The 26,236-nt window shown below is 42.9% G+C and overlaps 1 protein-coding gene across 2 annotated transcripts; it reads left to right on the top strand.

The window, feature by feature from the left end:
• The first annotated feature begins 1,510 nt into the window (after nt 1-1,510).
• Nucleotides 1,511-25,091, top strand: FDFT1 (farnesyl-diphosphate farnesyltransferase 1). 2 transcript variants are annotated; one of them, XM_070415486.1, is made up of 8 exons: nt 1,511-1,669; nt 7,612-7,709; nt 8,523-8,706; nt 11,499-11,627; nt 15,409-15,600; nt 17,853-18,029; nt 19,840-19,992; nt 24,563-25,091. In XM_070415486.1, the coding sequence occupies exons 1-8, from the start codon at nt 1,571-1,573 to the stop codon at nt 24,782-24,784; spliced, it is 1,254 nt and encodes a 417-aa protein (XP_070271587.1). In that variant the 5' UTR covers nt 1,511-1,570; the 3' UTR covers nt 24,785-25,091. The 2 variants fall into 2 exon arrangements, with proteins under 2 accessions (XP_070271587.1, XP_070271586.1); XM_070415485.1 differs by lacking the exon at nt 1,511-1,669 and having other exon boundaries at nt 7,316-7,709.
• The last annotated feature ends 1,145 nt before the right edge of the window (nt 25,092-26,236 follow it).

Below are 26,236 nucleotides of genomic sequence, written 5' to 3'. Positions count from 1 at the left end.
AGGATGCAACTACCCACCATAACTGCTTTTAGTTAAAGTTTAATTTCAGAGGATCCTTTGTGGTTACTTTAGGTCTCTGAGTTTGCAAGACTGCCATGCAGGCCTTCCCTGAGCTTGTCAGGTTAGCATGTGGCCCCTTTCGTCCACACTTCAAATCCTTTTTTGGGGGGACTAAGTGGGTCCAAAATAAACAATTAGAAGAGAGTAGCTGAAACTCTAGTGGAGATGTGGTAGGCAGATAGACATGAGCAGAGCAAGAATGACAGGCCAGTTACAGAAAGTCACCAGGGCAGACCGACCTGGACACCTAGCAGTGAAAAAGAACTGGTAGAGCAGATATTGGAGATATTCAAGATCTTGCCCCGAAGATGATGTCCTCTCCACCCTAGATTGGCAGGTATTGGAGATAAGTATTGTTATTCAAGAACTTGCCTCTTATGCCCTACTCCACCCTAGAACGCCTAGGGTCATGCAGGTCAGATTCCCATGTGGTTAGTCATGTGGTAGGCCCCCACCCTTAGAGGAGAACTAGGGATGAAGGAGAGCTCCATCTGACTCCCCATGCAAGGACTGGCCCTAATAGGTCAGTTGGAAGAAGAAAGCAGTTAAAACGCCCCTGGGAGGGATGGGATGAAAAGGAGCCCTACCCCACTCTCCAGGGCTGCTCTTTGAGGCCCCCTCCTGCTGGAAATTTCTCTCCAGTGTGCTTTCTCTTTGCTTGCCCCAAAAAATCTCTAGCGAGTTTGAGTCTTGGCTCTGAATTATTTTCTTGGCCAAAACTCGAGTACTGAGGTTGCGCGAACCCAGGATTGGTCTGATTCACTGGCCAGACACATGGTGCCCTTCCGCCGCCCACAACAGAGCGATTGATTGACAGAGAAGTGGAAGCGCTTTGCAGAACAAACAGGGGTGTTTGTCTGACAGGTGAGCTGGCCAAGCTGTTGCTTCGCGTGCTGTTGACAAAGGCCCGACCACTTGTGGGTGGGCTCACCTGCCTTTTAAATGTTGGGCGCCCACACCGCGCGCCCCGCCACGAAAGAGCTAGTCTGTCGCCAGCAGGACAAACAAGACACAAAAATTGCGGCGGACTCTCGCCCGCTCCGCTTGGCTACGCTGAGTCCTCACCGGCCGCCGGAGGCGGAGTCCAACCGGGGGGCAGGGGGGGAGGTCGGAGACTGCGGGGTGCGCGCCCCCAGCCCCGGGGAGGGCAGCGGAGGAGAGCAAAGCCCCGCCCCCCCAGGAGGAGCACCAATCCGGCTCGTCTGCCTCTTTCTCAACCTTCAGTTAGCTTCCAGCCCGTCTTCATCACGCCAGACCGATCCTGCCGCCGATTGGTCGGCATCTTCCTGGTGCGAACCGCCCTGGCCAATCAGCGCTTGTCAGTCCACCTCACAAGCCTGCCGGAAGCGGCTCGAGAGCCCGAGGCCCGTTAAGATGGGCGGGAAGTGGGCGTGGTGGCGCCGCGCTGGGCCCGCCTCCACTCCTGCCCCGCCCGCCGCGCCTCCCGTGCCTAATCCTAGTGTCGGGTGCGATCCGAGGTATTAGCCAGGTGATCACCGAGGCCGTCAACATGGAGTTCGTGAAGTGCTTGGGGCACCCGGAGGAGTTTTACAACCTGCTGCGCTTCCGGATGGGGGGCCGGTATAAGGTGATACCCAAGATGGACCAGGTGGGTTGAACATCCCTGCATCCCTGCCCCGGCGGACCCAAAATCGGGGGCGAGAGGCGCGGCGAGGCGAGCGGGTGCCGGACGCCTCAGGCCCCCGCCTGCCCTCCGGAGCAGACCCCCGCCCGGGCAGGGGGCCCCACCCGCCCAGCCAGGTTCCTCTCCTTAACTCCACGTCCCGCCCAGCCAGGCTCGGCCTCCCACGCAGGCCTCCTCTTCTCGCCCCGACCCTCCTCCCCAGATGCCCTACTGCTAAACATGTTTCTACTCGGTCAAAGCATTGGTTTTCAGGTAGTTTTGCTTCAAATTGTATTCTTCACATTGATGTTTATCTGTGTTCTAATCCCTGGTTTACAAAACAGGTTGTGTGGGTAATTGCAGTGGGAGAGGACCTGGGATAGGACCGTGTGAACAAAACGTACTGTGTTGATATTACCAATGAATACATTTTCTAGATTCAAACCTGACCCATCGTTCCTGTTTTCTGCCCTGCCAGCTCTTGCAGAAGCTTCCCTCACTTCCCTGCAGCCTGGTCAATCCCTTCTTCTCCAATCTTCCTAGGTTTTGATAACCCTTATTTACTCCTCCGAGTTCTTAGTACATAGTTGCCTGCGTGTCTGTTGATTCACTGCATTGTTGGCTTCTTGAAGGCTAAATCTGGTTTTATTTATATTTCATCTGCCTCATTCCTGTACCCTTTGCTAATGGAATGCTTACAAAGGCATTTATTCCAACAGGAAAACTATTCTGAAGTGATTATTGAATGAATAAACACCTTCAGCTGAATTCGTGGGTTATATCAAAAGCTTTAAATTCTTTTCCCCAATGGCAGTATCCCAGGAAATACTATTACTTGTTTAAATGTACCCTTAGTTGGTGTCCTTCATTAAAACACTTTAATTTTCCATCAGAACATTTTTTCCCATTTGTCTCATGACTTAGAACCCTCATCTTTCAAGGTCCAGCTTCCGTGAGTGCCACCTCTCTTAACCATTCAGCGGTCATTTATTAAACACCTGTTCAGTGCTAGGCATTGTAGAGGGTGCAGCATGGCAGGCTGGTGTGTGTAGACAAATAAGACACTTAAAGAACTCACCATCTTGTCAGGTCAATAAAATGTTATAAAATGGTTCACAGAAAACTTAGGAAGGCACCATCATGAGATGCCTTTTCATGTCACCTGTGAGCCTCCGTTAACCATTTTCTCTGGCACTATTTTACCTTCTATCAGTCCCATAGTCTTGCATTGTGGTTATTTGTGTATTGGCTTTCTGTTCCCCAAATCCCTTTCAGATTTAAGATTCTGATTTTAAGCAATTTGAAAATAGGAATCTTGTTCAATGTACCTTTAGTGAATTAATGAACAGAAGGTAGGTGTGCACTGCCCTCAAACATCTAGCTTTTTAAACAAGATAAACACCAGTAAATGTGGCAGATAATACCAAAAGCCATAAGGAAATTCACAGAAGTGAAAAACCACTTTTGGCTGGGATAGGGGATTAATCTTCTGAGGAATGCCTAAATGAAATGCAGCTTTAAATTGCTCTTGTGCCTTGCCCAATAGATATTTGTTTAATTAGAGATTCTTACTAAGAGTATTTATTTGGAGCTTTCCTGAAGTTGTTTGCAAATGTTTATGTTATTGTAAATTTGCGTGAGGGGAGGGGGAAGAATGGTGTCCACTATTATCAGATTCTCCCAGGGATCTGTGACATAAAACAGATAAATAGTCACTGCTTTACAATCCAGGTTGTACAATCTCCTGAACACCTGTGACAGATAATTCACTACCTCACAGGTCCACCCACTCCATCTCCAGACAGCTCTGGCTTTTAGGCAGTGTTACTTTAAAGTGAGCTGAACTTCCACTCTTTGTTCCCTCTCTGGAGCCAGAGAGTCTAATCCTTGTTTTGTAATACAGTACTTGAAGTGTTTTAGGAGAAGTCTCATATCTCTCTAAGAATAGTGATATACAAGCCAAACGTTCTGTGTTCTTCCACTTGATAGCTACCGCTCTTTCCAGGTCATTTACCATCCTGGCCTCTCTCTCTCTTTAAAATCTGCTGTTCAAAATTGAACAGCACTTTAGGGCTGGGCTGGTTATTTCAGACTTTAGAATTTATTTTTTATGGATGTTGTAATTTTTTTAAGTTAAAATCTTATTTATGACCCCAGTAACATAAAAGATTTGTTGTCCATGCTCAAAAAGAAGAAAAAGGTCTTAAGCAGGTCTGTGGTTTGTCTCATTCCTTAAACATCCCAACCTTATGTTTCTTGTTTTTTTCTCTACACCTGTGAGGAACTTCAGTGCCATCAGTGGGGGAGTATCATATGCTTGACAAGAAATGTCACAAAACTCTAGCTGGTTTGGCTCGGTGGATAAGCATTGGCCTGCAGACTGAAGGATCTCTGTGGACCGAAGGGTCCCTGGTTCGATTCCAGTCGAGGGCACGTATCTTGGTTGTAGGCTCAATCCCCAGCACTGGTCAGGGTGTGTGCGGGAGGCAGCCAGTCAATGTCTCTCTCTATCATCCATGTTTCATGATTCTCTCTGTCTCTCCCCCTCCCTTCCACACACACTCTCTTTTTTTTTAAAAAAAGATGTGTCTTTCTCACATCGATGTTTCTGTGTTTCTGTCTGTCTCTCTTTCTCCCCCTTCATCCCTCTCATCCACTCTCTCTAAAAATCAATGAGGAAAAATATCCTTGGATGAGGATTAACAACAACAAACTATATACAGGCAGCCTTGGATGTTGTATTTCTAATTAACGTAAGTTAAGATTGCTTTAACTTTAAAAATGTGTTTAATTATAAAATATTTCCAATAAATAGGAAAGTACTAAAAATACTACAACAAACCACTTGTGTCTCTCAAGATTAACTATAAAGTTTTTTTTAAAAATATATTTTTATTGATTTCGGAGAGGAAGGGAGAGGGAGAGAGAGATAGAAACATCAATGATGAGAGAGAATCATTGATTGCCTGCCTCCTGCACACCCCCCCTGGGGATTGAGCCTGCAACCCAGGCATGTGCCCTTGACTGGAATTGAACCTGGGATCCTTCAGTCCCCAGGCCAATGCTCTATCCACTGAGCCAAACCAGCTACGGCTATATTAAGTTTTTTTGCTGTATTTGCTTCATCTTGTGGACTTAGAATTGTGGTCAGTCCAGATCCCTAATTATGCTTGTTTAAGACCTATTCTCTCATTTTTCAAAAAAATATTTTAATTGATTTCAGAGAGGAAGGGAGAGGGAGAGAGAGAAACATCAATGAGGAGAGGGAATCATTGATTGGCTGCCTCCTGCTCGCCCCCTACTGGGGATCAAGCCTGAAACCTGGGCATGTGCCCTTGGCCAGAATCTAACCCGGGACCCTTCAGTCTTCAGGCCGATGTTCTATCCACTGAGCCAAACCAGCTAGTTCACATTCTTCAATTTTGAGAGTGCAGGAGGTGTGTTGGAAAGGAGGTATAGTGTGTTCTTTAAGAGAGTTGCTCTTCAGAACCAGTGTGACTGCACCATTGTGTTTATTGAAGCTCGAGTTTAGACATCAGCCCCAAACCATTAGATTTAACAGAGCATTAAACATCTGGCAATGCAGAAGGAAATCATTGCAGCCTGATAACAGCAATTTACGTGAAGAACTTGCATGGAGCTTAGTAAGTAGCTCTTCCTCCTCTTTTACTATGAAGTCTTGGGAAGGAGTTTGTGAATCATTTTTAAATATTCTATGAATGTATTTATTTACTAATCAAACCTTCACTGTGTATTTGATTTTACTAATATAAGGTGCTCAGTATATAATTTTTACTAATAATTGTGTTGTTGTTAATTCTCACTGGATGATATTTTTCCCATAGATTTTTAGAGTGGGAGGGAGGGAGAGAGAAAAAAACATCCAGGTGAAAGAGACACATTGGGGGGGGGGGCGGAGAAAAGAAAAGAAAGAGACACATCGATTTGTTGCTTCCCTCTCCAGCAAGCACCCTAGGGCTGGGCCCACGCTCTAACCACTCAGAACACCAGCCAGGGCTTTAATAATATCTTTTTATTGACCATGGTAATAAAATTAAATTCTCCTGGTTGTGTGATTTTTTAAAAAGCTTTACTCTTTAATAATATGCATCCATTCTAGGAAATACCCTATATAATAAAAGGCTAATATGCAAATTGACTGAACAGTGGAACAACTGGTCATGATGCACACTGACCACCAGGGGGCAGACGCTCAGTGGAGGAGCTGCCCCACAGAGTCAATGCACTCCCACACGGGGAACGCTGCTCATCCAGAAGCTAGGCTCATGGCTGGGCAAGCACAGCAGCAGTGGCTCTCCCGTCTCCCCAGCAGCGCTATGGGGACATCCCCTGAGGGCTCCAGGACGGTGAAAGGGTGCAGGCTGGGCTGAGGGACACCCCCCCTTCCCTAGTGCACGAATCTCATGCACCGGGCCTCTAGTATACAAATAAGAACATAGTTGACCTAGACCCCACCAGTGTCTAGTGTTTGTTGTTAACATTCCAAAGTGACTATGGGATATCCAAATGGATATGCCATATGTATTTTTTTAACCTCTTCTGTTAGATACTTCAAATATTTTCCATTTCTCTTTTTAAAAGAGAATGGGGGAGATTGTGGGCATGTAGGAATGTATATGGGAACTCTACACTTTCAATTCAATTTTCCTATAATAATAAAACTACTCTAAAATATAGAGTCTCTATAAAACACACACATACACAGCAGTTCTTTCTTTTATGCTTGCATATCAGAATATGGTTTGTTGTGTTTTTTGTTTTGTTCTGGAAAAACAGTACTTGTTTTCTTTAAGAAAGAATAAAATTCACGAAGCAGCTCGTTACAGCTCACTGATTTGAAAGGGAAAAGACGATTAGAAATCTTAAAAGGAATAACTAGTTTTTCAGAGAATAGTATACGTTTACCAAGTGTTCAAGAAAAAACAGCTGAACAAGTAGTTAAAGTGGTGAAAACAGATTTTATTCAAAAAAGCTAGTGCAATAGGGGAAAGAAACCTCAGTATAGAACTGGGCTCAATTCTGAATACAAGAAAAAGTGGACATTTATAGTCAAGGAGCAGGCAGAGTGGAAGGGTCGATGGAGAGAAAATTTCTAAGAGGAAACATCTGGGACAAGGGCTTTCTGGCTCAAGGACTTAATGGGATTCTTGCAGGGGGATGGCGGGGGAGGAGCCCGATCTGACCGAGGCTGATCTGGTGCCCAGGTTTGGGAAGTTTGGTCAAAGCAGTTTAGCAGGATTTTTGCTAAACTTGGGCGATGCAAAGATAGACACACATGTGGAAATGTGGAGGATTCAAAGGAGTCTGACTAAAGTTTGCCCACGGAGAGATGCTGTCAGGGAGGAGAAAGCAAGCTTCTTAAAAGTGGACTGTTTCATTAGCAGCCTGTGGCTTCTGGGGAGAAGGGGAATGCGGTGCAAGGGGTTGCAAGCCGGGGCCGAGGGGCGTGGCCAACCGTGGGGCGTGGCCGGCCTCGGGGCGCGCGGCGGGATTCGCGTTTTGGGGGGAGAGGGGGGCGGGCCACGCGAACGCCTGCTCCCAGCTCGGCCAGCCCCCAGCCTATTGGGGTGGAGGGAGAGCCCGCCCCGCCCCCTCGGTGGGCGCCTCCCAGCTCCGCTTGGGTCTATGGAGGAAAACTTGGCGCAAGCTGCACAATTCTGATGGCCGCAGCCGCCTGCGGCACCAAGGCCATGTCCCTCTTCAAGCGGACCTTGGTGCTGAGCCCCGCCGCGGCGCCTAAGGGCGCGGGCACCCCCTCGCGCTGTTGTCCCTGGCCTTCCAAGGACTGGACTCGGGGAGAGGGCGTCTGCGCCCGGCTACGGCGTCCAGCGGCTGCCGGCTTCCTGCCCCAGTCCCACTCCTGCTCCTCGACAACTGCTACCTCCGTGTGTCTTCTCTGTCCGCAGGACTCGCTCAGCAGCAGCTTGAAGACTTGTTACAAGTACCTGCATCAGACCAGTCGCAGTTTCGCAGCCGTTATCCAGGCGCTGGATGAAGAAATGCGGTGAGTGGCGGGGGTAGCCCCTTTTGACTTGGGGAGGAAAGCCTTCTAGAGGGCTTTGAGTCATTACAAGCGACTTGTTGACATAGATCGCCACTAGCATTGCACTGTGTGCTCGTGGTTGGTTAAGCATAATCTGTGCCATGTAAAGGAAATGTTCCCTGTCGAAGTGCCCATGTGCTTATTTACTTTACTTTAGGCTGCCCTTCCAGGCACCTTGCCATCTAATATTATTCATGCAGGCCCAGCTCTTTGGGGGGGAGGGGGGGGTGTTTATTAACTTTTCTTAGCCCTAGCGGGCGAACTTGTCTCTGAGCAAACCATACATTTTTCTTGGCTTCACTTAGGCTTCTCTATATTTCTTGTTTACCGAGTTAATTCTTCTCAAGTTGCCTCTGTGCATATTACATATGTACATGAATTTAAGCCAATTGCCTTTATGTATGATAGTATTTATATTAAGAAGTTGTGTCTTTTGACTTAATTTTTTTATCTGAAAAATATTAGTTCCATCTAAACATTTGGTCTTTTGGCCTTTGTACAATTCTACATTAGTTAGTTGTAACTCATTCTGGGAGTAGTAATGACATCCAGCTGATAAGTTTATTTTATTTTTATAAATAAACTACAGAAGTCCATTGCTGCCATCTAAGAAAAGAAAACTAAGATATCTCAAGTATGAAAGGCTGGTTATTCTTTCCAAGTTCTGTAGAGTTAAGGGTTTAGAAAATGGCCTGGTATAAATGAGATGTTATTTCAAAATAAATATCTTTGGAAGTTTGTTCCAATACATTAATAGTTCTTCCTTTTTTACAGCAATGCAGTATGTATATTTTATCTGGTTCTCCGAGCTCTGGACACTCTGGAAGATGACATGACCATCAGTATAGAAAAAAAAGTCCCACTGTTACACAACTTTCACTCTTACCTTTATGAACCTGACTGGCGGTTCATGGAGAGCAAGGAGAAGCATCGACAAGTGCTGGAGGACTTCCCAACGGTAGTGGAATTACAGATCTCTTCTGCCTATGGTTATGTTTATTATTGATGATACAATGTCACTAGCCTGCATACCTGTAGAGAACGGTTAAATAAGCAATCAGAGGGCAGCATAATATAATGTGATTGCTAGGCTAGACTGCCTGGGTTAGAGCCCCAACTCTCCCACTTACTAACTGGTGCTTAGTTACAAAGCCTGTCTGGGCCACACTTTTTAAAATCTGTAACAGAGAGATAATAACAGTAGCTACTTCACAGTATTGTGAAGATTAAAAGAGTTAATATCAATAAAGCTCTTAGAATGCTGTTAGCTACTATTATTATTGGTAGAGTGTTTGGAAGTCCCATGTTTACTCCTGTGGAAAGATGCATTCCAGTTCCATCCAGGATGGATGCTCAAGCTAACCCACAAAACCTGTTCGCCAAATGCAGCCTACATATGTGGCGCTACTGGCTTGGGTACCCTAAGCCTGATGGCATGGGCGTGCTGCTCAAGATGGGTAGCAGCTGTGGTGTAGGGAGCAGACTCGCAGCAGCTGGGGTGAGGATTGAGAAGCAAGAGATCCTGTGTGGCTTACAGCTGTGTGATGCTGCACACGTTCCTTCTTGGTGTCTCAGTTTTCTCATTTGTAACATGAAAGCTGCAAGGACTGAATAAGCTCATGTGTCTGAAGTACTTAGAATAGTCCCTGGCACTTACTGACTATTCTGGAAATATTAGGTGTTCGGTCCATTCTGTTGGAGTAAAGTGGGTTATTAATAAAACTTGAGCTTTAGGAAATCCCACAAGTTTATGTGGTACATGGAACAAGGCCCTGCTTTTCTGGATTTGCATGATGCAATGTCACTAGCCTGCGTACCTGCGTAAATAAGTGATTCTCTCATATCTTACAAAGTTTTGATTTAGCAAAGTCTCATGGTTCCTAATAGCCCAAAGAAGCCCTTCTGTGTGTACATAGTTGCCAGAATTTTTAGGGAAGAATGTTTCTTATGTGGCTCTTGCTATTGAAAGAAATCTATATTCCTGAGTGGAGAGAGGAGGACTCCACCATTACAAAAGAATGAGAAAGACTCCTTTGGAGCAAGGGCTGGTTCAGATTACTGATATCATGTCTTGAGTGTCAAAGCCAAAAATACTATATAAAATATAAGAAAAAAGTCTGAAGAATAATGAGAGTTGATACAGTGCAATACAATATAAAAGAAGAAGAAAGGAAAAGAATCTGAAAAATAATTAGGTGAGGAATTAGAGCTCACACCTTTCTCGGTTATACTAGTGGGCTTACCTAGTACCCTTTCTTCATGCACTTGGGATCACCCCAAGGACCTGGGAATCTGTAGTAGTTGTAAAACAGAATCACCTGGGAGGGTAAAAAGAAAATAGGTCCTGGCTCACTTCATTGGGCATAACTTACTACTGAATTTGGAGCAAGTCAGCAATACTTTCTCCTTCCCTCAAGTTTCTGGGAAAACACAACGCTCTTCATTGCCACTCTTTCCTAGATATTTTTGTTTTCATTTTTGGAATGTATATAATTATGTAGCAAGTACCAAAGAGTTGTTGGAGGGAATGGCTCAAATTCAGCAGTGAAATGTTTATTTTGGAGTGTTTGTTTTTAAGTCTGAGCTGCTGCCCTCCCCCACCCCACTGGCCTTTCCTCTCTTATAAATAGAACTGGCCTGGCCAAAGATCTGTTGAAAGAACCGGTCTTAGGGAGATTCAGGGATCCAAATAACCTTTGGTAGACTTGCTCATTTGTTTCAGTCCACAACAGGAATTACCTTTGGTTTTGCTTGGAACAGCTGTTCTGGAAAGAAAGTTCTGGAGAGAGTGGGTTGATTTTTTATGGATTTAGGGGCGGGGGCGAGGGGGGGGGGAGGGGCGGGAATGTAACAGTTGAAGCTCATAGAATAATCCTAAAGTATTTTAGGCTTCTGAATCCCTTTGGTGCCCTGCAACCAGCTGGTTTTCCCCCAGGTCCTTAAATTTTGGAGTTTCCTGAGGAAGTTTTTCTAACCTTTCTGTAAACACAGACCAGGTATTTCTCACTTTTGATGCAGAGTAAAGTAACTTATAAACACTTCCTTTAACTTAAGATATTTATGCAGTAGCAATGAATTTTAAAAACGTCAATAGTACTTTTCTAAATAAGAGCTTGGGCTATGGAAAAAAATGTTGGGTAGCATGTCTCAGAATGAACTAAATTGAGTTGTGTAAAAGTTAAAAAGTGTGGCCTTATAGTGGAGGAGACACTAGCTTTGTGATAGAAATTTGGGAACTGATGATAGAATATGGTTAGCTGGTCACTGGAATATAAACTCTGCAGGATAATGAGTTCCTCTTCATTTCTGGTTGGTTGTCCCGTGTCTAGACAGTGCTTATTACATAGGAAGTACTAAATACATTAGCACAAATGAATTTTCATTATTATGAGGTTTTTCTGAAATGAGGCATTCTTCCTAAAATTCTTATATTTATGCTGTTTTATGTTGAAGCATTTCATTTATTAAATATTAGAAATATGAGTTATAGTGAGACTTTGAATCTTTTGAGTCTAGAAACTAGCATTTTTAGATCCTTCTATTTTAATATTTTTTAAATTTGCTGGTTTTATTATGCAATATGTAGAAATGCTGATGTTAGTTAGGCATAATCTAGATGTTAGGCTTATAGATGAATTATTTGGGCGTCTTTACAAATTTACTATTGCTTTGCTTTATGATCTATAGGTACCATCCATGTTGGTTCCCACTGTAAATACATATTTTCTGTTTTTTATATCTCCCTTTCAGATCTCCCTCGAGTTCAGAAATCTGGCTATGAAATATCAAACAGTGATTGTCGACATTTGCCGGAAAATGGGATTTGGGATGGCGGAGTTTTTGGATAAGCACGTGACCTCTGAAGAGGAGTGGGACAAGGTTAGTGTCCCTATAAAGCAGTGTGGGGGGCATAAGACAGGCTGGCAGTCCTCATCATGAAGTTCAGAAGGAGAAAGTGGTCCACTCGTTCCAGGTTTTCTGGTTTTACAATCCATCAGTTTATTTTTTAATTTAAAAAAAAAATACTTATTGATAATTAGTAAGAGAGAGAGAGACATTAATTTGTTGTTCCACTTATTTATGTACTAGAGGTCTGGCCTGTGCTGCACCCTCTTGCAATCTGGGACCCCTCGGGGCATGTCGGAGAGCTGGTTTCGGCCGGATCCCCACAGGCCAGGCCAAGGTACCCCACTGGTGCACAAATTCATGCACTGGGTCTCTAGTATGCATATAAGATCTTTGGTTAATCTCTTCCCACCCTCCCCCTTTCCCTCTGAGATTCATCAGTCTGTTCCACATTTCCATGCCTGTGGTTTCTGCTCCTGCCTTGAGTGTCTGTCCCCTGGTGGTCAGTGCATATCATAGCTATCGGCGGGTCAGCCAGTCACTTAGGCTTTTATATATATAAATATATACTAGTATATAGATTTCTTGATTGATTCCTGTATGTGCCCTGACCAGGCATTGAATCCACAATCTTGGTGCATCAGAACAATGATCTAACCGCTCTAACCAACTGAGCAACCCGGCCAGGGCCACAACCTGTCTGTTTAGCTTGACTGTCTCATCATAAACACTTAATAAGGGCTTATAGTCTAATATTTGAAATAATTCATGCTATAGAGAGTTTACCATTAAATTAGGCCAAAGTAGATATAACTCATCTCAGAGGTACAGACATTAAGCTTATAAAAGTGTCTCTGACTTGCTATGAAATTTTAGGTAAATGGCCAGATTACTTCATGTAGTACAGAGATATTAGTATTCAGATCTTAAAAATGTATTTTTTGTTATTTTCTTCTTTCAATTATGGACTGTGTGTGTGTATGTGTGTGTGTGTGTGTGTGTGTGTGTGTGTGTGTGTGTATATATATATATATATATATATATATATATATCTTAGTATCTGAGTCATTTCAAGTTCCATCTTTTTTTTAATTTTTTTTTTACTTTATTGATTTTTTCAGAGAGGAAGGGAGAGAGATAGAGAGTTAGAAACATCGATCAGCTGCCTCCTGCACATCTCCCCCTGGGGATGTGCCCGCAACCCAGGTACATGCCCTTGACCGGAATCAAACCTGGGACCTTTCAGTCCGCAGGCCGATGCTCTATCCACTGAGCCAAACCGGTTTCGGCCAAGTTCCATCTTAATACAAGATTACTTCTAAACTGTTAGATTATATATGTTTCCTTAGAAATAAAAGTAGTTCATGAAAATTCACAGGTATTAACTTTGGATTATAGATGCTAAGGGGTGAGCACCTCTCTAGTACTTCTTCCTTTCCTATCATCTCCTTACAGAAATAAGACAATATGAGATGTTCCAAGTTTCTTGACATCTTCCAATTTGTATTGTGGTTATAAGCAAATATGTGTGGGAACACACAGCTGTGAAGGATGTTGACCAGGGCAGGAGTTAGGGGCTGAGAGAGTGCTTACCTAGACAAAGTGATCCAATCGACTATGGGGACTAAACTAAATATCAAAACACAAGGTAGGAGGAAGGGGGCTTGCCCATTGTTCATGGAGTGGTGCTTGTGAGACTTAATTCATCACCTCATTGGAAGCAAAGACATTTCAAACATTTGGGATCACAAATAGATGCTACTACATATTCATTGAGTGAGTGCAAATCCAAGGTCTGCCATCTTAATTTTCAAGCTTCAGAACTCGATGACAACATCTTTGAAACTGTTGGTCGATGCTTCCCAAGTTAACAAGCGTGGGTGATTGCTGCTGGAATATCAGTTTATGAATTTAAAGTTAAAGCTAAAACTTCTAGCCAAGAATCAGCACTGGTTATCTGCACAGTAACTTCCTTTTCTGCTGTGCAGATCTGTCAGGAAACTCAATTATAGGTTGTTAAATAGAAGTTCTGATCAGATAAAATTGAGTACTTTAAAAGGATTTTATTTTTTCCTTCAATTTTGGAGAACAATGAATACTTCCATTCTAGGAGTATTTCTTTTCAAAGAACTATTACCTTAAAATAAAATATACTTCTCCTTGAACAACACTATGGATGTACTAATGTTTTTAATTTCTAGTAATTCTTTTAAAATTTTTTATAGTTGCCCACAGCTCATTTCTTGCTCTCTAATTCCTGCATATCTTCCTCTGCTGGAACATATTTCAAGTGCTTTCTCCTTGCCATGTCAGTGGGTCCTTGACTAGTACCTGGCTTTGTATTACTTTCAACCAGAGATACTTTATTCTTTGGGTAACTCCTCTCCAGAGGGTACCTCTTTAACTACTCTTCACTTCTGATTGTCTAGTGGACATTCCTTTTAGAAAAGCATTGCATTAAGTTGCTTTGGAGAATACTCTTTTCAAGGGAAGATAGCTTTGACAAACGACTTTTATAGGTAAATACTTTGATAATTATTAGCTTACTAAAACCCCTTTAGGACAGTGGTTCTCAACCTTCCTAATGCCGAGACCCTTTAATACAGTTCCTCATGTTGTGGTGACCCCCAATTTCATTGTTACAAATTGAACATAATTAAAGCATAGTGATTAATCACAAAAACAATATGTAATTATATATGTGTTTTCCAATGGTCTTAGGCAACCCCTGTGAAAGGGTCGTTTGACCCCCAAAGGGGTCTCGACACACAGGTTGAGAACCGCTGCTTTAGAGAATAGCCGTTTTAGCAAAGTCGTTAAGCCTGCCTCTTAAGCCAGACTACTTGGCTTTGAATCCTTGGCGTCTGCCTTCCCAGATGTGTGGCCTTAACTTCCCAGATGAGTGATCTTGGGCAAGTTAATCAACTTCTTTGCCTCTGTTTCCACGTCTGTAAAAGAGTGGTAATAGTATGTACTGCATACAATGTTTGTGAGGATTGTATATACAGGATGGGACAAAAGTAGGTCTACAGTTGTTTGTATGGAAATAATACAGTAATTAATAAATAATACTCTGTGTTTTGAGTATTCAAAACAGTAAACCCACTTTTGTCCCACCCTGTACAGAGTGCTTAAAACAGTTTCAAGAACATCCTGGTAGTACTTTGTTTTTCTGTATAATGAGGATTTTGAGATACTGCATAATCTTGAAATGCCTTCAAGATTAGACTCCGTATTCAAGTTTCTATTAGAATATATTTTATTTCCTCATTGCCTTCACTCCCACTTTTTAAAAAAATATATATATATATTTTATTGATTTTTTACAGAGAAGAAGGGAGAGGGATAGAGAGTTAGAAACATCGATGAGAGAGATCAATCAGCTGCCTCCTGCATGCCCCCTACTTGGGATGTGCCTGCAACCAAGGTACATGCCCTTGACCGGAATCGAACCTGGGACCCTTCAGTTCGCAGGCCAACGCTCTATCCACTGAGCCAAACCGGTTCGGCACTCCCACTTTTTGATATAAAAAGTTTACTAGTTTATTTTTTAAATAACCTTTTATTCTAGAAATAAAGAAAATGCAAGTAATAAAAAAAGAAAACACCAGCTAGAGGTTACTTTTGTTAAATCTTTTGTGCACATCCTTCTTGGATGTCCTTACATGTCCATAGTGTATATTTGTGTTTTTTAATCAAAATGAGATCTTACACATATTATTTGGAGCCTGTACTTTTGTTGCTAATGATCTCTGGCATTTTCATTTTAGTAAAAAATTTATTATTAAAGTACTTTAAAACTAATCTTTTACAGTACTGCCACTATGTTGCCGGGCTGGTGGGAATTGGCCTTTCTCGTCTGTTCTCGGCCTCAGAGTTAGAAGACCCATTAGTTGGTGAAGACATAGAGTGTGCCAACTCCATGGGTCTGTTTCTGCAGAAAACAAACATCATTCGTGATTATCTGGAAGATCAGCAAGATGGAAGAGAGTTCTGGCCTCAAGAGGTAACAAATTCAGGGGACTTGGGAAAATAATTCAAAACACTTTCTGAAAACAAACCCCATTAAACCCTTTTGGTTGCAAGTGACAGAAATGCAAATTAAAGTACCTTAAGCAACATAAGATAATGTATAAAGTAGGTTGAGATTTAGTTTGCTTCTTGTAGGTAGATTGGCTGAATCAGGGATTCAGACTATGTAATCAGGTTCTGTGCCCTTTCTCTTGTTCTCCAAGTGGTGGCTATAACGACCCATGACTCACAACCTACTAGCTTAAAAAAAGTTCTTAGGGAGGTATGATTCACAGGGCATGATTCCCTCAATCAGTTACTAGAACCAGAGGGCTGAGAACTCTGTCCAGACTCGGATTATATCTTCCCAACACACACAGAATGGATTCCTGCCCGCTTCCATCCCCCTAAGCCAGAAGGATTCTAGGGCAAGAAGAGGGAAAGATGGACACAGATAATAGGGTGTTGAAGGGCGGGGGCGGGGGCGGGGCTGAGATGGAGGGGGTCAATAGGGGAAAGGGGGGGACATTTGTAATACTTTAAACAATAAAGATTTATTTTAAAAGATAGAGGGAAAGTACGCTAGATAGGCAAAAACTACAGATGCTCATTTAACAGACAAGAGTTGATCTTTAACAATTAAAAAGTAGACAGGAAAAGGAAAGGCTTTGACAAATTGATTTTTATTCAGAAGGAAAGCTAGACAATTTTATAACTATTTGCTGATTTTATTCCAGCATTTACCTTTTGCTTTCCATAAAGTAGTTTCCTAAGACGAAGTGCTTTTATTTATTTACTTTTATTTTTCAATTATATTTTACATTCAATTTTTTAAAAATATATTTTTTTTGATTTCAGAGAGAAAGGGAGAGGAAGAGAGAGATAGAAACATCAATGATGAGAGAGAATCATTAATTGGCTGCCTCCTGCACGCCCCCTACTGGGGATCGAGCCTGCAACCTGGACATGTGCCCTTGATCAGAATCGAACCTGGGACCTTCAGTCCTTAGGCTGATGCTCTCTCCACTGACCCAAACCGGTTGTGGCTACATTCAATTTCATTTTGTAATAGTTTCAGCTGTACAGCATAGTGGTTAGACCGGTGATTCTCAACTTTAGCTGTACATTAGAATCACCTGGGAATCTTTTTAAAATCCTGATTTCTGGGCCTCATCCTCTGGAAATTCTGTTTCTTTGTTATGGGGTGGGGCCACAACATTAGTAACAAAGAAACAGAATTTCCGGAGGATGAGGCCCAGAAATCAGGATTTTAAAAAGATTCCCAGGCGATTCTAGTGTGCAGCTAAGGTTGAGAACTACTGCATAAGTGCATCAACATCAGTCAGTTCCCTCCTGCACACCCCTTTTTGGGATTGAGCCCACAATCCTGGCATGTGCCCTGCCAGAAATCAAACTGGCAACCTCTTGGTGCATGGGATGACATTCACCCACTGAGCCACACTGGCCAGGCTGTTATTTCACTTTTAAGTTACTAAGACCCAAGGAGGTGTAATGCTCTTAGAGTACGGACCTAGCTCTTTTCCCCAGATATGCTTGTTCAGTAGCATTCTTATCAGAATTGGGAATGTGGTGTTAAACATTCATTATTTTGAGGCCTGGCAATCTTGAAAATGTCTAGCTTATACCATTGTAGCTGATTTTGTATGTATCTGGTTATTTTTTCAGGAATAGCCTAATGCTTTCTGGATAACAGGAGGCCTCTTTTGTCTGAGGCCATCAAAGTATTGCTTAGTACAGTAGTTCTCAACCTTGGCTGCACATTAGAATCGCCTGGGAATCTTTTTAAAATCCTGATTTCTGGGCCTCATCCTCTGGAAATTCTGTTTCTTTGTTACTAATGTTGTGGCCCCACCCCATAGCAAAGAAACAGAATTTCCGGAGGATGAGGTCCAGAAATCAGGACTTTTAAAAGATTCCCAGCTGATTCTAATGTGCAGCCAAGGTTGAGAACCACTGGCTTAGTACATGTTGCACTAATTGTCCCAAAGGGACACTTTCCCAAGTACTTTATGTACTCTTAGGTTGTGATAAGTCCTTCACTTGTAGCTATAAATAGCCATTGGGTGTAGCTTAAAAGAGACTAAATCTTGGTGAAAAATGAGGCAGCAGCTAAAGAAGATTCAGCTGTGTACCAATAGTTCTTATTCACAAAGATCCTTTCATATTGCTTGTACATTTTTCCTCTATGCACATCTTGATTTGTATTTGATCTTTTTATCTATCTAGGTTTGGAGCAAGTATGTTAAGAAGTTGGGTGATTTTGCTAAGCCGGAGAATATTGACCTGGCCGTACAGTGTCTGAATGAACTTATAACCAATGCTCTACATCACATTCCAGATGTCATCACCTACCTTTCCAGACTTAGAAACCAAAGTGTGTTTAACTTTTGCGCTATTCCTCAGGTATGGAATAGGGCTATGCTTGTTGTATATGGGAGGTAGAGGTTAAAGGGAGTGGGATGGTGGTAGTGATAGGGGTGGGTAGAATGCATCTACTATTTTGGTCTGCTATATTCAGGAATATGGTTCTTTAAAAAGATGACTCTAGTTTATTTTCTTTGGCTGGGGGGCAGGCAGTGTTTCACAACACCTCCCCTGTGCCTTACAACCACCACACTCAGCTAAGCCTCAAGGTGAAGTCTGCTCCTTCCCTAGATTTATTGGGACTGTTGAGTAGGTGAAGCTATTATCATGAAAAGTCTTAATTAAGCACCTAAAATTTGCTGTCCTATTTTTAAGACTCAGGCTAACAGAAACTGATCTTTTGGATCTAGCCCCTTGATGTTTTAGGAGCTTACAGTGAAAATGCCTTTACCAGCCCGGCTGGTGTGGCTCAATGGATTGAGCGTCATCCCATAGACCAAGAGGTCTTGGATTTGATTCCCAGTCAGGGCACATGCCCAGGTTTCAGGCTCCATCCAGTAGGCAGTCGATCAATGTGTCTCATTGCTGTTTGTCTCTCTCCCTCTCTGAAATCAATAAAAAAAAAATGCCTTTACCAGTTTATTTTTTTGTTTGTTTTATTTTTTTAATCCTCACCTGAGGATATTTCTCCATTGATTTTCAGACAGAGTGGAAGAGGAGGGGGGGAGGGAGGGAGGAGGAAGGGGGGGAGGAGAGAGAGAGAGAGACATCAATGTGAGATCAAGAGAGAGGGAGAGAGAAATACTGATATGAGATCAATTGATTGCCTCCTGGGAGCCCGCAAATGTGCCCTTGAATGGGAATGGAACCTACGACCCTTCAGTCCATGGGCCAGTGCTCTAACCACTGAGAAACAGGCCAGGGCAGTTTCCGTTTTTAACTAAACTAGGTGAAGAAAGAGGGTTTAACTGACTTGGAAACTTGCTTTACTCTTGTTCTGATAACCAAGCTTGAAAGGTTCTTGGAACTAAGACCTGTGTGCCTGATTTAGGTTTTCATTTATCCTAAAATTTACTTTTGAGCATGGGAAGCTACCTTTGGTTTTCTTTTGTCTCCCTCTCCCCCACTATGATACTTTTATTTTTATTTATTTATTTATTTATTTATTTTATAATATATTTTATTGATTTTTCACAGAGAGGAAGGGAGAGAGATAGAGAGAGTTAGAAACATCGATGAGAGAGAAACATCGATCAGCTGCCTCTTGCACATCCCCCACCGGGGATGTGCCCACAACCCAGGTACATGCCCTTGACCGGAATCGAACCCGGGACCTCTCAGTCCGCAGGCCGACGCTCTATCCACTGAGCCAAACCGGTTTCGGTGCCACTATGATATTTTTAAACATATAATGATTATGTTCACTGTAGGAAAAACAGAAAAAAAAATAGAAAAATCTTATTAGATTTTTTTTGGAGATTATTTTTCAGATCTAATAACTAGCATGGAAAATGTTACATTGGTTTGTATTTGGTTTTTTCCCAAATAAAAAAAGGACTTTCATGACTAAACTATGGAATTCTTTAAGACTGCAAAGACCACTGATTATTCTGTGTGTTGTTGAGAAAGGGGGGAGAGAGAAAGGTAAAAGTCTGGACAGGCTTTCTTTATGAGAATTTTTTCTTCGTTAGTTATTAGTTACATCTTAGCTCTTTGGCAGCTCTTTCTCATTCTATAGGAGATTTTCTTACCTTCTCATGATGATGAATGCCTACAGAGCCACTTCTTTCCTTTGTTTTATGAAATGAAATGAATTAATTAGTGTTTTTGTCCTCTGTATTGTTTTTAGGTAATGGCCATTGCTACTTTGGCTGCCTGTTACAATAATCAGCAGGTGTTCAAAGGGGTAGTGAAGATTCGAAAAGGACAAGCAGTAACCCTGATGATGGATGCCACCAACATGCCAGCTGTCAAAGCTATAATATACCAATATATGGAAGAGGTGGGCTATTGAACTACCTGGATAATTTGTAGCTATTTTTATGATTTAAATAGTGTTCACTTTAACCATGTCATTTGGGTATTAGATGACCCTAATAACTCACTGTGTTATGTAGTAAAGAGGTAGGAGTTGGTGGCCTTTAGCGGGGGCGGAGGTACACACAGGGAGGGAGCCGGTTGTTGACTCTGGTGAGAGGAGTTAAATGAAGCAAGGCTGGGACTCCTACAAAGAATCCTGTTTTTCAATCCTGTTTTTTGAGCTAGGAGATGATGTTAGAGGTCAGTCAGAGGTGTGTGAAGCTGAGGCTTGTGTATGCTAATGCATTGTCTGACTGAGCGGTTCTTGGACCACAGACCTTATTTCCTGACACCCCTCCATACTTGCCATTACATCATGGGCCTCAATTGAAAAACCATGGTAGGAAATTTTGGCAAAGGAAAACCATCAATTTGTAATTATTTCTAAGTTTTCTAACACAAATGCCATTTCAAATGCCAAAACCATACAACAAATGCTGGTTTAAGTCAAATCTCTAATAAAATATAACTAGGTTCAAAAGAACTTTTTTTTTCTTCGAGGCTAAAACTCTAATCACGAGGCCCTAGAATGGTGGTCTTCAAATGGAGTGGTTTTGCTTCCATGAGGGGACCTTTGGCAATATCTGGAGACATTTTTGATTGTCAACTGAGCCGGGGGTGGCTACTGCCAGCTGGAGAATGGAGGCCTTAATATGTTCTTTTGAAGATTGAAATACTACAGAAGTATTTGAAAACATAAAATGACCCATTTCATTCCTCCCTTCCCAGAGATCACCTCTCTCAATAGCTTTCCACATCCTTCCGGTCCCCTGGTTATGCCTTTACAGGGATGTGATTTATAACAGCGGGATCATCCGAAACAGAATTCTGCAAACTATTATTTCTTCTGATGTCTATTGCACATTGCACATACTCCTTGTCTGCTCTTTTTTTTATCTGACAAGTTTTGGACCCCAGTATTTATACCAGATGCACCTGTAGAAGGTATAAGAGATGACCAGATTTTTTAAAAATCCTAAAATTCTTTTAGAGACTGGATGAGTGTTCAGCCATTGACCAAAATATTGTTGCCGACAATACTTGGGACAGTCCAGCAGCACTTGGGGTTTACTATGTGCCTGGCATAGCAACTGAATAGATTGATACTATTAAGGTGACGGAAACTTGAGGCCCTGAGCCCACTGGAGCCATAATTTGGGCCCAGGTCTTCCTGACTTCAGAACCTATTCTGTTCATGATGCTAAGGGGTTGAATTAACCTTTTGACACTGGATACAGTTGGTCCTCCATATTCTGTTTCCACATCTGGGATTTAACCAACCACAGGTCAAAAGTAATTAGGGCCCTAGCTGGTTTGGCTTGGTGAATAGAGCATTGGCCTGTGGACTGAAGGGTCCTGGGTTCAATTCCGGTCAAAGGCACATGCCTGGGTTGCAGGCTTGATCCCCAGTAGGGGGATGTGCAGGAGGCAGCTCATCAGTGATTCTCTGTCATCATTGATGTTTCTTTCTCTCTCCCTTCCTCTCTGAAATCAATAAAAATATTTTTTTAAAAAAGTAATTAGGGAAAAAAGTTAGGTTGTTGCTGACATGTACAGTATAGTTAAATCTGTGGTGGGTGTGTCTATATTGAAGATGTGCAGACTTTTTCTCATTATTACCTAAACAATTCCCTAACAACTATTTACATGACATTTACATTATATTAGATGTTATAATTAATCTAGAGAGGATTTTAACACATTGTATGCGGGAAACGTATTTATACGTTTTATGTTGACTGTAAGTAGTAGAGCGCGGGACACAAATGGCCCGCGCCATCAGTTAGTGCGCGATAAAAACTACCCGCAAACAATGTGTTAAGTATACACAGGAGGATGTGCTTAGGTTATGTGCAAATACTATTATGCCATCCTATACAATGAAAGGCTAATATGCAAATGGACCAAACAGCAGAATGACCGGTTGCTATGATGCTCACTGACCACAAGGGGGCAGATGCTCAACAAAGGAGCTGCCCCTTGGTGGTCAGCGTGCTCCCACAGGGAGTGCTGCTCAGCCAGAAGCCAGGCTCATGGCTGGCGAAAGCAGAGGCGGTGGCGAGAGCCTCTCCTGCCTCCGCGGTGGCAGTAAGGATGTCCGACTGCCAGCTTAGGCCGCTCCCTGCGGGGAGCAGTCGGACACCCTCCAAGGGCTCTGGACTGCGAGAGGGCACAGGCTGGGCTGAGTGGGGACCCCCCCACACACACACACACTGAGTGAACGAATTTCGTGCACCGGGCCTCTAGTTTTATATAAGGGATTTAAATGTCCTTGGAATTTGGTCTCTTTGCAGGGTCCTGGAACCAACCTACTGCATATACCAAGGGATGACTGTAATTCATTCTGGGCACTATTTCTTCATTTTATATGAATTACAAACATTTTCTGTAGTACAAAGTTCAGGGAATGTTTTAGTTTCACAGTTTTATTTATCACTGATTTTAGAAAACCTTTTCTTAAAATACTATAGGCTATTCTATATTAAAATTTTATTTTATTTGATGTTTTCCTTAACTATTGGAATGAAATTCTAGGTGTTATTCACAGTTGGATTTAGGGTAAAAGTGGGCCAGCCATGGCTGGCTGACCTCATTTTTGTAAATAACTTTTTATTAGAATAAAGCCACACCTGTTGCTTTACATATTGTCCGCTGCTGGTAACACAGTGGCAGAATGGAGTAGCTGCAGCAGGGCAAATAGTTTTTGGTTCTTTAAGAAAAAATTTGCTGGCCTCTGATTTTGGGCATCACTTATTTTGTTTAAAGTAATGTGTCTGAATATTGTTAACATATATGACATTTTACGCGTTCTAACATATAGAGGCTTATAAAGGTATAACGAGAGTAGGTGTAAAAGTAACTATACTAGCCCGTGGCTGAGGAGGAGGGAATGTAAGGGGATTTTGACCTTTTATTTTACTTTTGTATTCCTTGTTCTTATAGGTATAATTCCATCTAGATTTTGTTTTGAAGAATTGTAGTTTCATCCTCATCTCTGTTTTCTCTCTATAGATGTCCTTTGTAACATAATATTAGATATTAGACAAAACTAGCATATTCCTGTAGGCATATTCTTTTATTTCTTTGTTATATGAAATTGCAGCTGTGCTTTTGGGTGGGGAAGAAGGAAGATGGCAAGAATAAATATTTGTGAGAAAAAATACCCATTACATAATGTAAAGTTTGGAAAACAATTATTTTTTTAAAAATCCTGCTCTGTGCTCTTCAACCACTGCTGCCCCTCAGCTCAGATCATGGTCACTTCCCGTCTTATTAACCTCCTAACTGGTTTGTCTGTTTGAGTCAGTAAACATTTATGGAGGGTCTCCTGTGTGCCAGGCACAGTGCTAGGTTGGAGGTAAGAAGATGAATAAGAGGAAGTGCCTTTGAGCTTGCAGTCTAGTTAGGGAGCAGCTAGATGATTTCAATGTAAGAGATAAGGTAGGACTATGTACAGGAGAGTGGCACTAGGCCCAACCGGGGAGGTCAAGGCAAGTTTTCTAGAACAGTGGTCACCAACCTTTCGGACCTCACAGACCACCAGTTGGCGACCGCTGTTCTAGAAGACATAATGGCAAAGTTAAGTCTTGGGTGATAGGTAAGAGCTAGGTAAAGGAGTGTGGGAACAGCATTCCAGCAGAGGGAGTGGTGTGAGCAAAGAAAGGAACAGTGTGCAGCCGTAGCACATGTAAATCACAGGCCTTTGTTTCTCGAGTGTGAAGAAGGGAGGTATGGCGGGCCCAGGTCATTGCAGCCTTGCGCTCTACATCAGGAGCTCAGACCTTACGCAGCTGGCAGTAGGGAGCCACTGAGCTTGTCAAGCGGAGGTTTTAGATCTCTGACAGTGTGGAGAACAGATGAATGGATTTTGGTAGTCGAGCATAGAGGCAGGAGCTCAATTTAGAGGCTGAGAGTCATTGGGGGCCTAACCAGAGGCTGTAATTGGAGGCATGTGGAGGAGTGGGCTCAGCATATGTTTTGGAGGTTTGCCGAGGAGGTAGTGAGGTGCAGGGAGGACTTTTGGATGACTCAGGTGTCCTGTTTCTGTTCTTGCCTTTCTTCATCCAGTCTGTTGCCCATCCCACAGATTGTCTTGTCCTAAGCTGCGTCTGCTAGTCTTTCTGGTATTGTTTCCCCTTCCTCATACGCTGCTTCAGCCTAGAAACTATGCTGACATTACCAAGCACCTACTATGCTCCTGGCTATGGGAGGTGTGGGGATGGATGATCATTGAGGACCAGTAGCTCCCGGTGCAGCATGGCTCAGGCCTCCCTGCTTGCTCCGTAAGGCAGGTTTTGGGATTACACAGGCCTCGGTTGATAGCCTGCCCTATTGGTGGAGTGACTTGGGGTTATTACTTTCATGTTCTGTTTGGTAAAATGGGCATAAAATCCCTACCTGTTTGGAGTTGTTGTAAGAAGTCAACACACTACGTTTATATAGGTCCTAGGACTCAGTAAGTATCACTTACTGTCTTTTCCTTTTGTTAACAGATCTATCACAGAATCCCCAACTCAGATTCATCTTCCAGTAAAACCAGGCAGATCATCTCCACCATCAGAACACAGAATCTTCCCAGCTGTCAGCTGACCTCCCGAAGCCACTACTCCCCCATTTACCTGTCATTTCTCATGCTCCTGGCTGCCCTGAGCTGGCAGTATGTGAGTACCCTATCTCAGGTCACAGAAGACTATGTCCAGACCGGAGAACACTGATTTGTTCACCATGAAATAGACTGACCTTTTTTTCAAAGAGGGATATTGGCTTCCCCTTTTCTCCCCTCCTGCTTTAATCCTGTAATTCTGTGGGCTTGGACCCTGAGAAACTGAGGTGCAGCTGAGAAGAGAATAAAAGAGGATCCCTCACCCTCAGCACCTGGGACCTGTGGGTTGTGCTCACCTGCACATGGTGGCTGATGGTGCACACTCGGTGGTGCAGGTCGGGAAGTGGTTGCCCTGGGACGCCTGACAGATCTGTGTGCATCCTGACTAGTTATAATTAAATGTGTTTAATTTAAAGCAACCTTTGATCTCTTATCCTAGTAGAAAAGTGAACTGAATTTTCTTCATGTTCGTTTGTTTTTCTCATTTTTTTCTTCAGTTGATTTGAAGGTAATAGCTGTGAAGTTTACAGCTCTGGGTAATTTTTCTGTTTCCTACGAATACAGACCATGCTCTGCACATGAAGGCTGGGAATTAACTTCATGGTGTCTGGTAGCATTTTCTTCTTTGAAGAGGTTACCTTTCAGAAAGCTTGCCTAAGCCCCACTGTTGAAGATTGGTCTCGTTAAGGCTGTTTTTGATTTTGTAAAATAATGAATTACTCTGCAGTGGTCAAATGCAGTTCACTTGAAAGCTTGGGTGAGTGTGGCAGATAAAAGAACTCAAGGATGGAATTAGTGCTTGAGGGACGGACGGCACCATGCCACCACCTGGCGCAGTACCAATAAGGACACAGCTGCCTGGCCCCTGCATGACGGCCCGCTGGGAGCTGGGAAAGGGGCCCATGGCAGCCTGATTAGCTGCCAGCCTTCTCTGCTTTTGGCCAGTTCCCTTAGCTGCTTTCAGGGTTTTAAACTCAGCTTTTGTTTCTTTTCGTTACCAGTTTATACACTGAAGTCTCAAGAAAGGCAAAAGCCATGTTCAGGTGATTGGCTTGAAAGCTGAATGCTATGCAGCCCAATTCTAGCGCTGTGTTCACCTTCCTCCTTCCCAGCACAGCAGTTTTGTGATGTACTCTAACCCAGTGACTCGCTGAGATCTCAGCTTGGACTAGGGAGAGGGACCTGGCCCCACTAGGGGTGCCTGAAGCCCCTCAGGCTGAGAATCGCGTATAGGGCGCGGCCCAGTGCTTTCTAGAAGCCAATAGTGCTCTCTGGGTGTATATAGCATATAGCCTACTCTTTGCTGCAGTCCTTTATGAAGTGTGACTTGGTGAATTTGAGGTTTTTCCAGCACCCACACTGATTTTCCTCCTGACAGCCGCCACCGGACAATTGGCTTAGTTTTTTGGTCCAGGGAAGCTTCAGATAATTGGTTCATTTGAGGCTCAGCCCTGGACAAACTAGTGACTTGCCATGTACCCACCATTCAGCTGTGAACCAGACTCAATAGTAATCTTCCAAGAGTTTTAAAGCATCAAAACTTGGTTTGAGCCCTGGCCGGTTT

This window comes from Myotis yumanensis, unplaced genomic scaffold, assembly GCF_028538775.1.
Source record: "Myotis yumanensis isolate MYYU_CA2020_CCGP unplaced genomic scaffold, mMyoYum1.0.hap1 SCAF_5, whole genome shotgun sequence".
NCBI lineage: Eukaryota > Metazoa > Chordata > Mammalia > Chiroptera > Vespertilionidae > Myotis > Myotis yumanensis.
The sequence above is the reverse complement of the archived record's forward strand: the minus strand, read 5'-3'. Positions and strand labels throughout refer to the sequence as shown.